The 12,286-nt window shown below is 50.2% G+C and overlaps 6 protein-coding genes across 6 annotated transcripts; 3 read left to right on the top strand and 3 right to left on the bottom strand.

Moving 5' to 3' along the window:
* Positions 1-63: 63 nt before the first annotated feature.
* Z518_10213 (uncharacterized protein) lies at positions 64-825 on the top strand (the record flags this gene model as incomplete). The annotated part of the gene is made up of 1 exon (XM_013412829.1): positions 64-825. One exon carries the CDS (start codon positions 64-66, stop codon positions 823-825), a length of 762 nt encoding a protein of 253 aa, XP_013268283.1.
* Positions 826-1,041: 216 nt separating this feature from the next.
* Z518_10212 (uncharacterized protein) lies at positions 1,042-2,346 on the bottom strand (the record flags this gene model as incomplete). The annotated part of the gene is made up of 1 exon (XM_013412828.1): positions 1,042-2,346. One exon carries the CDS (start codon positions 2,344-2,346, stop codon positions 1,042-1,044), a length of 1,305 nt encoding a protein of 434 aa, XP_013268282.1.
* Positions 2,347-3,421: 1,075 nt separating this feature from the next.
* Z518_10211 (uncharacterized protein) lies at positions 3,422-4,836 on the top strand (the record flags this gene model as incomplete). Its single annotated transcript, XM_013412827.1, has 2 exons — positions 3,422-3,546; positions 3,606-4,836. 2 exons carry the CDS (start codon positions 3,422-3,424, stop codon positions 4,834-4,836), a joined length of 1,356 nt encoding a protein of 451 aa, XP_013268281.1.
* A 160-nt stretch (positions 4,837-4,996) lies between these two features.
* Z518_10210 (uncharacterized protein) lies at positions 4,997-6,313 on the bottom strand (the record flags this gene model as incomplete). The annotated part of the gene is made up of 1 exon (XM_013412826.1): positions 4,997-6,313. One exon carries the CDS (start codon positions 6,311-6,313, stop codon positions 4,997-4,999), a length of 1,317 nt encoding a protein of 438 aa, XP_013268280.1.
* Positions 6,314-8,715: 2,402 nt separating this feature from the next.
* Z518_10209 (uncharacterized protein) lies at positions 8,716-9,450 on the bottom strand (the record flags this gene model as incomplete). The annotated part of the gene is made up of 2 exons (XM_013412825.1): positions 8,716-9,062; positions 9,126-9,450. The coding sequence occupies 2 exons, from the start codon at positions 9,448-9,450 to the stop codon at positions 8,716-8,718; spliced, it is 672 nt and encodes a 223-aa protein (XP_013268279.1).
* Positions 9,451-11,661: 2,211 nt separating this feature from the next.
* Z518_10208 (uncharacterized protein) lies at positions 11,662-12,147 on the top strand (the record flags this gene model as incomplete). The annotated part of the gene is made up of 1 exon (XM_013412824.1): positions 11,662-12,147. The coding sequence occupies one exon, from the start codon at positions 11,662-11,664 to the stop codon at positions 12,145-12,147; it is 486 nt and encodes a 161-aa protein (XP_013268278.1).
* Between the last annotated feature and the right edge of the window lie 139 nt (positions 12,148-12,286).

The following is a 12,286-nucleotide window of genomic DNA, read 5'->3' as shown; positions in this document are numbered from 1 at the left end:
CAAGAGATTCGAGAAGTCTTGGACCTCGAAAACCTACCACCAACATACCACGACCTGTCCCTAATGTCGAAAACCGAATGGCTTCGACAGGAACAATCCGGAGATCGTTCAATCCAGATAGGGGAGGGTCAGGGAGCCGCGACGACGCTCACGAATCGACGCCGTCGGAATAGGGGAAAGCAGACCGATGAGAATATCTCACACATGGCCATAGACGCCAGATCGAAGCTAAATACGGCTTCTCCAGAGGCATCGCTAGCGAAAAGGACAAACGGTACAGCCTCGACTGCTTCGGAAACCCCAGAGCGCCACTTAGAAAGTGCGACTGCTCCGTCCGAAGAGGACACTATCGAAATCTTGAGGAAGAGAGATAACGATACTCCTCTGACGATGTCGAAAAGCTACAATGAGGTAGCCAACCAGCAGGCTCGAGAGGAGAACGAATCACAGAAAAACGATATGACTCCATCGAGGCCGATGCATGCGAAAGACCCTGTCGAAACAGAGACACATACGCAGGGCATAGAAGGCGCAAATGTCGAGTACCCTCAAGGAAGCTCACATTTCCAGGCGCAAACATCATCCCACACCGACGCACCCGCGTCTACATCTTTAGACACCGAAGCTACGGCAGAGACCACGCCAATACACCCAGAACACAATACATCTGGTGAAGTACTAGGCGAAGAAATGGATTGGGAATCGGATGGAAATACCGTCTCGACAGTGATGCAGACACAAGAACAGCCACCACAACATATTCGATATGTTGAGGGAAGATTCCTACGACCGAATCCACGTCGAAAACTGATTAAGGATCTGTGATCTGACACTTTTTGGGATTTTCTACCTAAGGAAGAAAGAGTCGACGTGCCATTCAGGGTCTCACCCCTCCGCGGCTACATCTTCGAAGTGTCCTGCATGCACATCCGCATCGAACTCCCAACCGCCGAAAAGTCTCTCACCCATCCATGAAGGATCTGAACCAAAGCAGATTCTGCAACCTCATCATCTTCGAATTCGATACCAACCCCATATGCATCAACGCTTTCGCAGATTGTACGAATCTCGACTGTCATTCGAAAATGAAGCACCACCTCGCTGCCCTCGAGGAGAAAGACCGTGCGTCGAACTGCCACGGCCTCGAGGCGACTGAAGAGAACCACCACGCTGAGAACCACCACGCTGAGAACCACCACGTTGAACACCACCATGTTGAGCACCACTTTCGATGGACCGTTGAACACGTTGGCCACCGAATGCCTGAGAGGATGCCATCGGGCTCGACGCTAAGCCAGCGTTCGAGTCTCGCATGTCCCAAGGACCTGGAGTCGTAGTTCCTTGACGACTTCTCGATTGACTTGCCTCTCGCTCCATATTCTCCATGGCCTGTGCTGCCATCGAACCCGGTTCATACACGGACTCTCGTCGTGGCGGAGTCAACGCAGGAGCAGGGTCGAAGGACCGACCAGCAGAACGACGGTTAGGCTCACTCGAGGCTTGCCATTGAAATCCTGTCGGAGATCTGAGACTCACATTTGGATTTCGAAACAGTTGGCCGCTGATGTATGCCAATTGTTGAAGGATGGCATTTCGAACCTGAGCATTGCCGTAGTCCACGTCCGGCATCTGAATGAACAGTGGCTCACCACTCGGGCCTCGAACAATCATCTCAGGATATCGGTCTTCAGCTCCAGGCGAGAAAATTCCTCGATGACGACCACCAAACCCCACTTCCTTCGTGCCACGATGTCGTACCTCTTCATCATCGGGCACCTCGAAACCATGCTGCACCCGGCGGACCGGCGGTGTATCGAAACCACCACCAGAATCTTGCTTCACCTCACGCTTCACAGCACCGCGTTGAGACGATGCTTGCGAATTTCGATGCACGCGCTGAAGGGAACACTTCTGGCCTCGAAGAGCGCAAGTTGCGCAATGACCAGCCAACAACCATCGTGTCGAAGTACTGTGAGGATCCATGTCATCCCGTGCCATGACCGAAACGCACTCTGGGAAGACGGGTTCCGTCTGGTTGCGACCTGTCACGCCTGCCTCACACTTCGAACAAGGAGGGTTATTGACGACTTGACCCATGGTGTATCCCAACGCTCCGAGAAACTGCACTTCATTCATGAAATCACGATCACCATAATATTCCAAGGGACGTCGGAGGGAAAGGTTTTCGAACTCTCGAACACCAGGTGTTGCATTTTCGAAAAGGATGCCATCCACCAATTCCTGCTGCCAGCGGGACCAGTCATAGAACTGCACACCTTTGGCCACCCGGTTTCGACTTCCATAATCCTTCGAAAACACGTCAGAACGACTTCCCTGCGGGAACATCGAAAACACGACTTACTGCTAATGATGCTGACTTCGCTTTCACATTACTCGCCAACTCTCGAATTCGTCTCACAATACGCTCATAGTGGCTTGTCGACGGGATTTGACAACCACGCAGGAAATTCGTAGGGCGACGGGACGGATCATCACCGCCTCCACCGCCACCCAGCGAACCCGATGCTAATGCACCCGGCCCCGGCGCTTGGACGATAGGCGTGTGGACAGACTATACAGCTGTGTTACCAAGTCGAACCCGCGACGACGTTTCGAATCCTACTCACCATGATGCAAGATCGTTCGAAGTTGAAGAAAAGGCTAAGATCTCGAAGGGGTATGGACAAAGAAGAAGAATCGCTGATGTGCGATAGAAGAGAAGAAAAGAGTGTAGAAGTAGGAAGGGGAATACTTATCGACAGTGAAGAACTTTCGAATCACAACAAACAGAAACCACTGGAAAAGGGGCCCGTGTTTACACGACAACGACACCTTCCCCCGTCGAAATCCTTACCTTTCCTATGGGAATTTCTTCACTTGGTCGCTATGGAAGCTGGCATGTGAAAATACCACCGACACCCAGTCACTCCATTCCCGCACCATCTATTTCGCAAGGGGAATGATACCGAAAGCAATCGAGAAGGGACATTTGCATTGCGGCGCCCATATATTTACTCCATATATAGCCATTCGAAGCCTGACGTCGAAGATGGGATTATTTCTACAACTGACAAGGCCGAATGCGGGCATTCGAGGCTAGATAGGGGAGGATGTGATATGTGGCGACGCCAAGGCTTGTAAAGACCTTCGGAAGCGTTGTACGCTTCGTACACGCTTCGAAAGTATATAGTCTGACGGTCCCCTGGACCCTTCGAAATAGGACAAGTCCTCCGTAAAATCACAATGTCACCAAAGGATCATCTACCTTATGAACGCCAGAGCCACCTTCTCCTACTCTTGTTCCATTCCACCAGCCACAAGTCCCCTTGAGGTCAAAGATTTGTTCCATAAGAGTTTTCACGCATTCATTACGATCACTTCAAAGCCATCCAACGTCCTTGTGTGGCCAGATCGTCGCATCATGTCTTCCCCTCATCGATTGCCCACCTCACCTAAATTTCGACGGACTAAGCTAAGGACTCAGGTCCTACCTGAAATCCCCACAGTTAAGGAGATGAAAATGTGGGATAAGCAAACGGTGCTTCAGTGGATCCAGCAAAGAAGTTCCTCCCTCCCGAAGATGAGGACCTGAAAAGCTTCCACAGCGCAGCGATTAACGGTGTAGTCTTTTTGGACACCAGTTACGATTTCTTCCGTAAAGAGTGTGGCATCTCTCCTGGACCCAGTCTATCGCTTACGCGTTTTCGGGACGAAGTCTTGAGCACGGCCACTCTATCTCCAAAGGACAAGAGGAAGAGAGATGATGAATCTGTCGCACCGGAATCACCCACCAGCAAGCGGTCGAAAAGAAGATACCAGGCACAAGAAAAACAAAAAGACCGTGCTGATAACGATGATAAAGAGAAGAACGATTACCACCACGACCCTCTCGACCACGACCCTTACCACTACGACCCTCTCGATCACGACTTTCTCGACCACGACAATAGCTATAGCACCGATAACGCTGCTAGCTATAAAGAACTAGACTTGGTTCCGCCAGAAGAAATACCCGAGCATAGCCGTCAGACAAGGAAGCTTATTGAAAAGATAATAAAAGATCTCCATACTGAGTATTGCAGCCGGTATTCTGCTTCTACACTTACCTCCTATTCCGAGTTTCGTCTGCCCGGAGCCGTCGCCCTACTTTCCGATCCCAAGAGTGTACATGTACTTCCGTTTCCAATCGTCAATATGTGCACACCTGCTCGATTTGCGATTGGCAAAGAAAAAGTTTGGCGATATACGGGGAGAGAGATATTCCCAGAACTTCTACGTGAGCTTAAGTTTATACGGCAGGAATATACGTACACAACGCTCTGGGTCTATGGAACCAGGGGCTATGGGAAATCATACCTTCTAGCGGCACTTGTCTGTTATCTGTCAGCTCTCGGCGAACATGTCATATATATTCCTGATTGTCGCGCCTGGCTCAATGATCCCATTCAGATCTTTCGAGTAGCATTGTTGTTTGCCTTTACCGACGAGGCGACACAGGATGAGATCACCAAACTGGACACGATGAAAAAGATAGGACAATTCTTGGATGACATGGAAAACCGGAAACGCCGAATCTTTTTTGTCTTTGATCAGATGAACGCAATATGTGTGAAGGAGAGTGATGTTGAGCACGTACGTTTAGACAAGGCCCGACTTGAAACACTGTCTCGAGCCGTAAGAAACGAGTATAGATATGGAGGGGCTGCTGCACCAATAGCCAGCGACGGCGGATGTCGCGTAAGGGCGCTTGTATTTTCTGTGATTCCGCACGTCAGAACCAGAATGAGGCTTAACAGCGCCGGTATAGAACTTACTCGAGTGGAAGTCGCTAGCTAATGTGGAAACACACTGGGGCTTAACATCCTCGGTCTCTTTCCCTTGTTTATCGCTTTCCCGTCTGGATTGGGCGGTGGACTTATTCTTGATCTCTTCCTTTTTGTTACAGTTAACCTTACAGTAGTAGCGTATGCCATAGTGTCGCCCTCAAGCATTGATATTAAACCACTTTGACACCAACAGCGATGCCGAAATGATCGCTAACCCAACATTCATGTTTAACATGAACAAGGTCTTTCCGCTGTAGGTGTTGGCCCGAGAAGGCATGTAAGGGCCAATACTCCTTGATTGGCTTATTCAACACCTTGTTTCTTTTAAGGGTCCATGGTGAGGCTGTCCACTCCCAAGCATCCACTTCCGTTTTCAGACCTATACCAAGCCGACCTAATTTGCCAGCAACGTCTTGAATCTCACTGAGAGGGCTGGTTTCTAGTGAGCCGGTGTAGAAAAATTTGTCCAAGCGCTTCATCCAGCGATTCCTGCCCGATGACTGATAACAGTAGGTGTTTCCTTTCGCTCTGCCATAAGTGAGGTCCTTCTGGAAAGGCTTCAACTGGGGGACCGGTGGCGCCGGAACGTCCTCCCAGACGTCCTTCAAGTTAATATCATCCCGCTTGTGGAACTCGTGTTCTGACTTTTCGATTGAGTTCATATCACCACCAACAAGTCCTGCCGCGATCTTGTATTTCATCGGTGGTACTCCTTTCAGGAGAGTTGAGATTAAAGCCAATTGGCTGGGACGGTAGCCCCTGTCATCCGGGAGAGATTCCAGATGCGTCGTACAGAGACGAAGAGACTCCCTTGCCGAAGAAGACATGTCCTTGTTCGCTATGGGAATGTCAATTACCAAAGCGTCTCTTCCCATGTTCGTAACAAATGGGACACGAAAACAGTTTAGAACACCAAGGTCCCTTGAGATCAGCATCAGGGTGAAATATGGTGCTGACTTCCATTCCACGAGCTTCAGGATGAAAGATTCGTCAGGAATATCGAAGTAAAGATCTTGAGGAGGATTGATGTTCGACAACATGAAGATCTGTTGAACCCACGCATCTTCCAAGATGGTCCGAAGAGATTCTCTGCGGACCTCCTGAAGCATGATCACGGTTGAATCGGGTTTATCTCCGAAAACTTTTCTCAGATATTTTAACGCTGCGGATATTCGTTCCTCTGCCCAGAAACGGTGCATGTAAATGTTCCAAGAGACGACTTTAAGAGTCTTACCACGCTCTAGTCTTCCCCCTACGTCTTCTTCAAGCGCGGCCCACTCACCTGTTCGATAGATATGCGGCTTAAGGGGTTGGGTTTTCGCGAGGTTCTGCTGGATAGGTTCAAGCGTCGGAGGAGGTTTTGACTGTCGATATTGTCTGTAGTGACCCCATTGGTCACCACGGAGCATCAGAATTGGTGGCGATGAGGTTATCTTCTGCAACGCCAGCCTTAAATCCTGGCACAGCAGAAGGTGCGACCGTGACATTATTCTTTGGCCGTTACAGTAGTGGATCCCCTCGTCGGTGCCCAATAGCCAAGTCGGTCGGCAAACCTTCCGCAGAATGTTCAAAGTACCACCCTGTCAAACTTCCCGTGCAACTTGAATTGAAGGACTGCTCTGGCTCTTCCAACGAGTATAGGATAGAGCCCATCTATGTATCTATCTACACAGCGTACGTCATCGCTGTTGCCTATTCATGGTAATACAGCCTAGTAAGCGAGAGTCGCAGAACGAGTCGGTTTATTGCAAACGATAGGTCACCGATTGTTCAACACCATCATCCCCCCAGCGCCTTCCAGTCCAACAGGTTAGAGAGGGGATGATAGCTGCTAAGGAACGGCAGTGTTCCGATCTACTAGATCGCTCGCGATCAAGGATCGCCGCCGTCGACGCGATCGAGATCTAGTAGATAATTACTCGATCGCGCTCTCGGCATTCCCAATTGGGTATTCCGCCCTTCCCCCCCCCCCATGGTGTTTGTGATCTCGCTGCCCTATGGGCTCAGCCCGCACAGGGCGTATGAATATCGTATCATATCGTGATCTCGCTGTCGCCTCTAATCGGGACAAGTAGCTTCTTCTTGCGGTATGCTCTTCCACCTCCGCCTCTTTGCTGAGTAATCCACAGCGCCAGGCATGGTGGATCGGCAGCGCAAGATTGATATAATCACTCCCCCACTGCCAAATTGGGGACTGGGCAACACCCCTCCTCTTATTTGGTGCATGATCAACCCGTATCCATTCGACGCCCTTCCAGTTAAGTGTCTCTGGGCCGCGATTAAGTGAGGGAGGCGACACCAAGCTGATGGAAGATGGGGAGGGGTTGGCTGACACAGTGGAGGGAAGAGATGATTGACTATTAGCCATTTTGCAAGTTACAACAGTCAGCGACGACGATGAAGATATTCACACACTCACCGCCACTGATCGGTGACGGATATGATATCCGGATCTACTAGATCCATCGACGACGCGATCGAGAACTACTAGATCGGAACACTGAGGAACGGTGGCCGCTACAAACCCTGAGGCACTTCTTGACCAATAAAGTCCCTTTTCGAGACCAAGGAAAGCTGTGGGAGTACTTGTAGAGAGCTGATATGACGTGGTTCAGAGAAGAAAGTCAATTCGCCATGAAATGCTGTGGGAGTAGAGAGTCGATATGACACGCCCGTGGTAAAGTTGTGGAGAAGAAAGTTAATCTACCATGGAATGCTGTGGGATCCTGGACGAGGGAATTGGCCAATAATAACTGAGACTGTGCTGCCACTGTTTCCGGCCTTCAAAGTTCCCGTGATGTCTTCAATGATTGTCAGGGTCAAAGTCCTCTCCCCATGATTTTCATTTTTCTACCTCGACAAAGCTGTCACAGGATGCCAAAAGCTTGAGTGCCGCGATAGGGTTGCAAGAATGGACCAATGGATTCTTAATGTGGTGTATATGCAAGATCTGGGAAGACTAAACATTTACAACCTTGTAAGAAGGCAGACGAAGCGGCAGACTTGGGTGAGTGCTCGTTGGTGCTCGCCAGCGTCCGCAGTATACTATCCAGCAAAGCATGGAGATAGAGCAGAATGTGTGGTTAGCAGACACCGAAACAGAAAGAGGTTGAAGCTGTGTCAAGTCGATACAGTGTTCCGATCTAGTAGATCTCGATAACGTCGACACGATTGGCAATCCGAACATATTATTCGTGGGGGGGGCCGAGTGGGGGCGGTGAGCGTTCTACTTCGGCTAACTTTCCCAATATTCACATGTTCGCACCATGACACTTCGGGGGAAAAAATAAAAAAAACACAATAGGTTCGAACCCCTCCTACAGCCAGTATATAACTGGGTTATAGATGGGGCGCCACAACCAGCGAAAGTCTTCAGTCAAACAAGTTCAACTTAGGGAGTGAACCTCCCAAACAGTATCAACAAGTGGACATCAACAATCACTGGCTGGAGCATTACGTTACCCATCTAGGGCACCTAGAAACTCAATAGAGCTAGGCCGGACAACCCTCTTACCTTACCTATGATCGAACACTAGTAAGGCCCCTCAATTCTATCGGTTCGACTGCAAGCGGAGTGATTTACCACTCGGTTACGTCCTTGATAGGTCAACCACGATTTGGTGTCAATTTTGAAGCAGTTTTTGGCATTATAAAATATAAACTTGTTTTTTTTTTTTATTAATTTTAGAATCCGCCTGGTTAGGGCTTGGCGTTGTGCGGCGACGCCAAGAGCGACGAGCCGGCCAATCACGTAAGCATATGGCTTGGCGTTATCACGTGGGCACATAGGCACTCCCTTGCCGCGCCTTTGACGGATCGAACATTTCCCGGTCCACCTTCAGCGGATTAACCATTTTCCGGTTCACCACCATCGGATTAAATATTTTCCCTACAAGCTCCCATCGGATCCAGTCTGTGGACCATGTGCCCCGGAGGGGGGGCGTCTTCCTACTCGACATGGTCCATGATTAACTATTTTCCGGAACCACGTGCTACCCCCCGGGGGGCTCCTTCTTCTCCGTCGCCTGCGCAGTTGTCCGTATTGCACTTCGCTAGGCTTGTCTGGAGTATTCTTTCCATCGTTCGTGTCTTGCTCGGCAAATCCTCTGGACAAAGTTGGCCAGGGGCCGTTGGCATTCGACCAGCTCGCGACTTTGAAGGGAGGCTTTTCATCGTCAGGGGAGGCGGCGTCGTGAATGTTAACCGACTGGTCATCGTCCAGCACAATCGGGTTGTCTAGAAAAGTACGTCTGCATCGTTCACGTATGCGCCGTGCGACGTGGGATCTCCATTACTCACCTTGGCTAGCACCGAGCTGAACACCTGCGGCAGTCGTGGCGATAGGATTGGCACTATCGCCCTCGTGACAACGGCCCTTGCTGGTCCTGTCGACAGGGGCGAGCGATACGAGAGTCTTGCGGCTGAGGTTGTCCCTTCCTCTAAACCCTGTTCCGCTTCGCGCAAAGATATCCTGAAGAGATGAAAGGTCAGTGGTTTCGCTTTTATAGTCAATATCATCATCTTTGTCTCCTTCCTCGCTATCTTCAATTTCATCGTTGTCGGTCGCGCCGGTGCTGCGAGCACTAGCAACTCGAATGCCGCGTTTATCGGGATTATGACCCATTGGCTCTAAAATTTCCCGCTTTATTAAAATACTCTCGAGCGGCGTCCTGGTGGAGGGAGTCAAATCCATCAAATCGACGACATCCGCATTGCTTATAGGCGTCGCCTGTTAGGGAGATTCTGAGCTTTGTCTGCTCAACACTAAGCTAGAATGGTCGACTGTGGGAGATTTGCTGAAGGTCTAACTTCCGAAGAACGGTGCATGTTCTTGAGGTTGATACGCGGTGAAAGTCGTCATGATTGGGGTACACTGTTTTAAGAGATGTAAAGTAGAAGAATGGATCTGACGAGAATAACGAAAAAACTGTGCCATTTATATAGACAGTCAGCACTGCCCTCATCGGCCTTCCTGCTTTCCCTTGTCCCACAAGACACTATTCAACTTTGACGATTCTGCAAGTCCTCTTCGAAACTAACGGCCAATCTCACAAACACATACCCACCCGCTATTGGGATTATCATCTGGAATGGAGAATTAACATCTGCGCTCGTCCAAGCTTGCCAATTCTACTGTCCCACTTCGTACTGCCGTTCTCAAGTCCCGTTGCGGAAACCTCTATACTGCTTTTAGCTCAAAACGAGAATAGTACAGCTAAGAATCCACTGTAATATACTGTACTGACGTGCCCCTGCCGCCGAATGGCAGCTCTTTCCCCCGAGCCGCTAAGGGCCAAAAATAGAGGGCTTAGCTCTACCTCGATGTTACAAGTTCGAGGCGCAGCGTAGGCAGCAATGCACCAGATGCGGCACGCAGCTTGCTGCGTCAGCCGGCGCCAAAAGATCCACTGCGCTTTACTGTCATTCTATGTCCTCCTCCACTAGATCGAGATATAGAGTTCGAGTATCGACGGCGTAGTATAGAAGGGAAGTTGAGCGTTAACCACGGCATCTAGGGATGTTCGATTTTGCTGTTATCGGTGACGACGATCTCCCTGGGATTTTGCCAGTCTAGAACAAACGCCTAAGAAGCTCATCACTCGGATTCACCTTCGCAAGGCGGTACAAGAAGGACTGTCGACGCCGATATCCTTAGGACCCTAGTCGAAGTGAAGATAATGGACGGGGTCAGCTGAGCCTGCACGTTGCAGCCGGTGAAAGTTGAATATGCCATGGAGGAATTGGGGACTTAAGGGGGTCGAAAGTGCCGACTGTGAAGATCGAGGCGCACGCAAGGCAGATTTTAAAGGGCCCGAGGGGACAATCCAGAAAGGGGGGTCTAATGCGGTAGGGGAGGATTCAGGCAGTGTCAGGTGAAGGGCGACGGGTGCATCAGAGCGATAGAGGTAGGAAAAAAAACAGGTTGGAAAGGAGGAAGAGAGGGATGGGATGGGAGACGGGGTTCTTATAGATATTAAAGCGGCGACGCGCCTAGCCTGCGACCATACCCGAAAGGAGAGGGCCGTCTAAACCGCAGGCGGATTTCCCGGTCAAGGACTTTACTCGTCTAGTGTGCAACCCTAGGTACTGGGAATAACAGTATTGGCTGGTTCGTCACCTTACAGAGCCTTCGCGACTATGGCAGATTTCTTGGGAGTGCGAATAGTAAGCGTCCAAATCTTTGCTTCGATAACTCCAGCGTCGAAAATGGACTCGACATACAAATCCATTATCTCCACTATTTTGAGTCTTCCCATAGTCCTAGTGCAGCTTACTTCCCTCCCTTCCAGGTAAGGTGCGCGAGGTTTCTAGCCAGCTCCTGTCATTCACTAGAAGTTCTAACAGTTTTGTATCTTCTTCCGGACTCTACTTCGACCCGGACGTTAGGACAGCCGCAGTCATGGGTAATTCTCGATGGAATGCCAAGGATATGGGTTGAATGTTGGGGCCAGGACCACATTGTGCTATATAAACTTGGGTAGTCACAAGTAGCAAGACAGCAAGGCTTCAGTCCTTGCCATTCCTCACGGGGCCTATTAATTAGTACACCCCCTCTGACTATTCCGTACACTCGCGCTAAACCGTTTTTGGCCATATATCCTTATTCCGTACACTCAACAACGTCATAGACAAGGCTGTTGCTGTAGAGACGTTCCCGCAAGGTAGGTTTAGCGAGATCAGAATGTTTTTCAATCGTGTCGAAGACGCGTCTTCCGTTCAACGTATATTCGTGCTGCTATCCTGTACTTGAAATCACGGCCAAAACCCCCTAAAAACTTCCCCGGATTAAGTACCTTTTAGTGCTCTTCCTACCCGCGGAACCCAGTTTGATATCATGGCACAATTTACAGACTTTCGTCCAGCCACGCCCGAGGTTAATAGCAACGCATCTTCCGGTGACGAATTCTTCTCTGCCAGAGGCTCCCAGGCCTCTAGTAAGCATTCAACCCCCTCCGCGGTCGATATCTCTCCCGGGACGAAGGATAATCCTATCCGTCTCGTAGATTATTCGGACTCAGATCTGTCCTTCAGCTCCTCAGACGAGGACACCACAGAACGAATTCTTGAAATCCCCGCTCCACCAACGCGTGACGACGACGGTCGACTCATCAAATGGGACAGTCTCGATGCGGCCTTTGAGGCTTTACAAGCCTTGGCGTCGCCACATATCACACCCGTCTCCCTCCTGCCCCACGTGACCTCACGCCGCTTTTGCTCAGGCCGGCTCGCGCCCGGCTCAATTTCGGCTCAGGGCCGGCTGGGCCAGCTCACCCTGTTCTGGTTGAGGCACGTGCGCGCCAAGCCAAAAGCAAAGAATTGATGTGGTGCAGTACCGCTTCAGAGATTTCTTGTCTGTTTCTTACCAAGCTCTCCTGCGACCTATCCATCTCATGCTCAACCGACCGCTGCGATCATTTTGTCAACGAATACGAATTTCTATCTAAGGCCCATAGTCTGAG

Source organism: Rhinocladiella mackenziei, assembly GCF_000835555.1.
Source record: "Rhinocladiella mackenziei CBS 650.93 unplaced genomic scaffold supercont1.8, whole genome shotgun sequence".
NCBI lineage: Eukaryota > Fungi > Ascomycota > Eurotiomycetes > Chaetothyriales > Herpotrichiellaceae > Rhinocladiella > Rhinocladiella mackenziei.
Note: the sequence above shows the minus strand (reverse complement) of the source record. Positions and strands in the feature narration are given on the sequence as shown.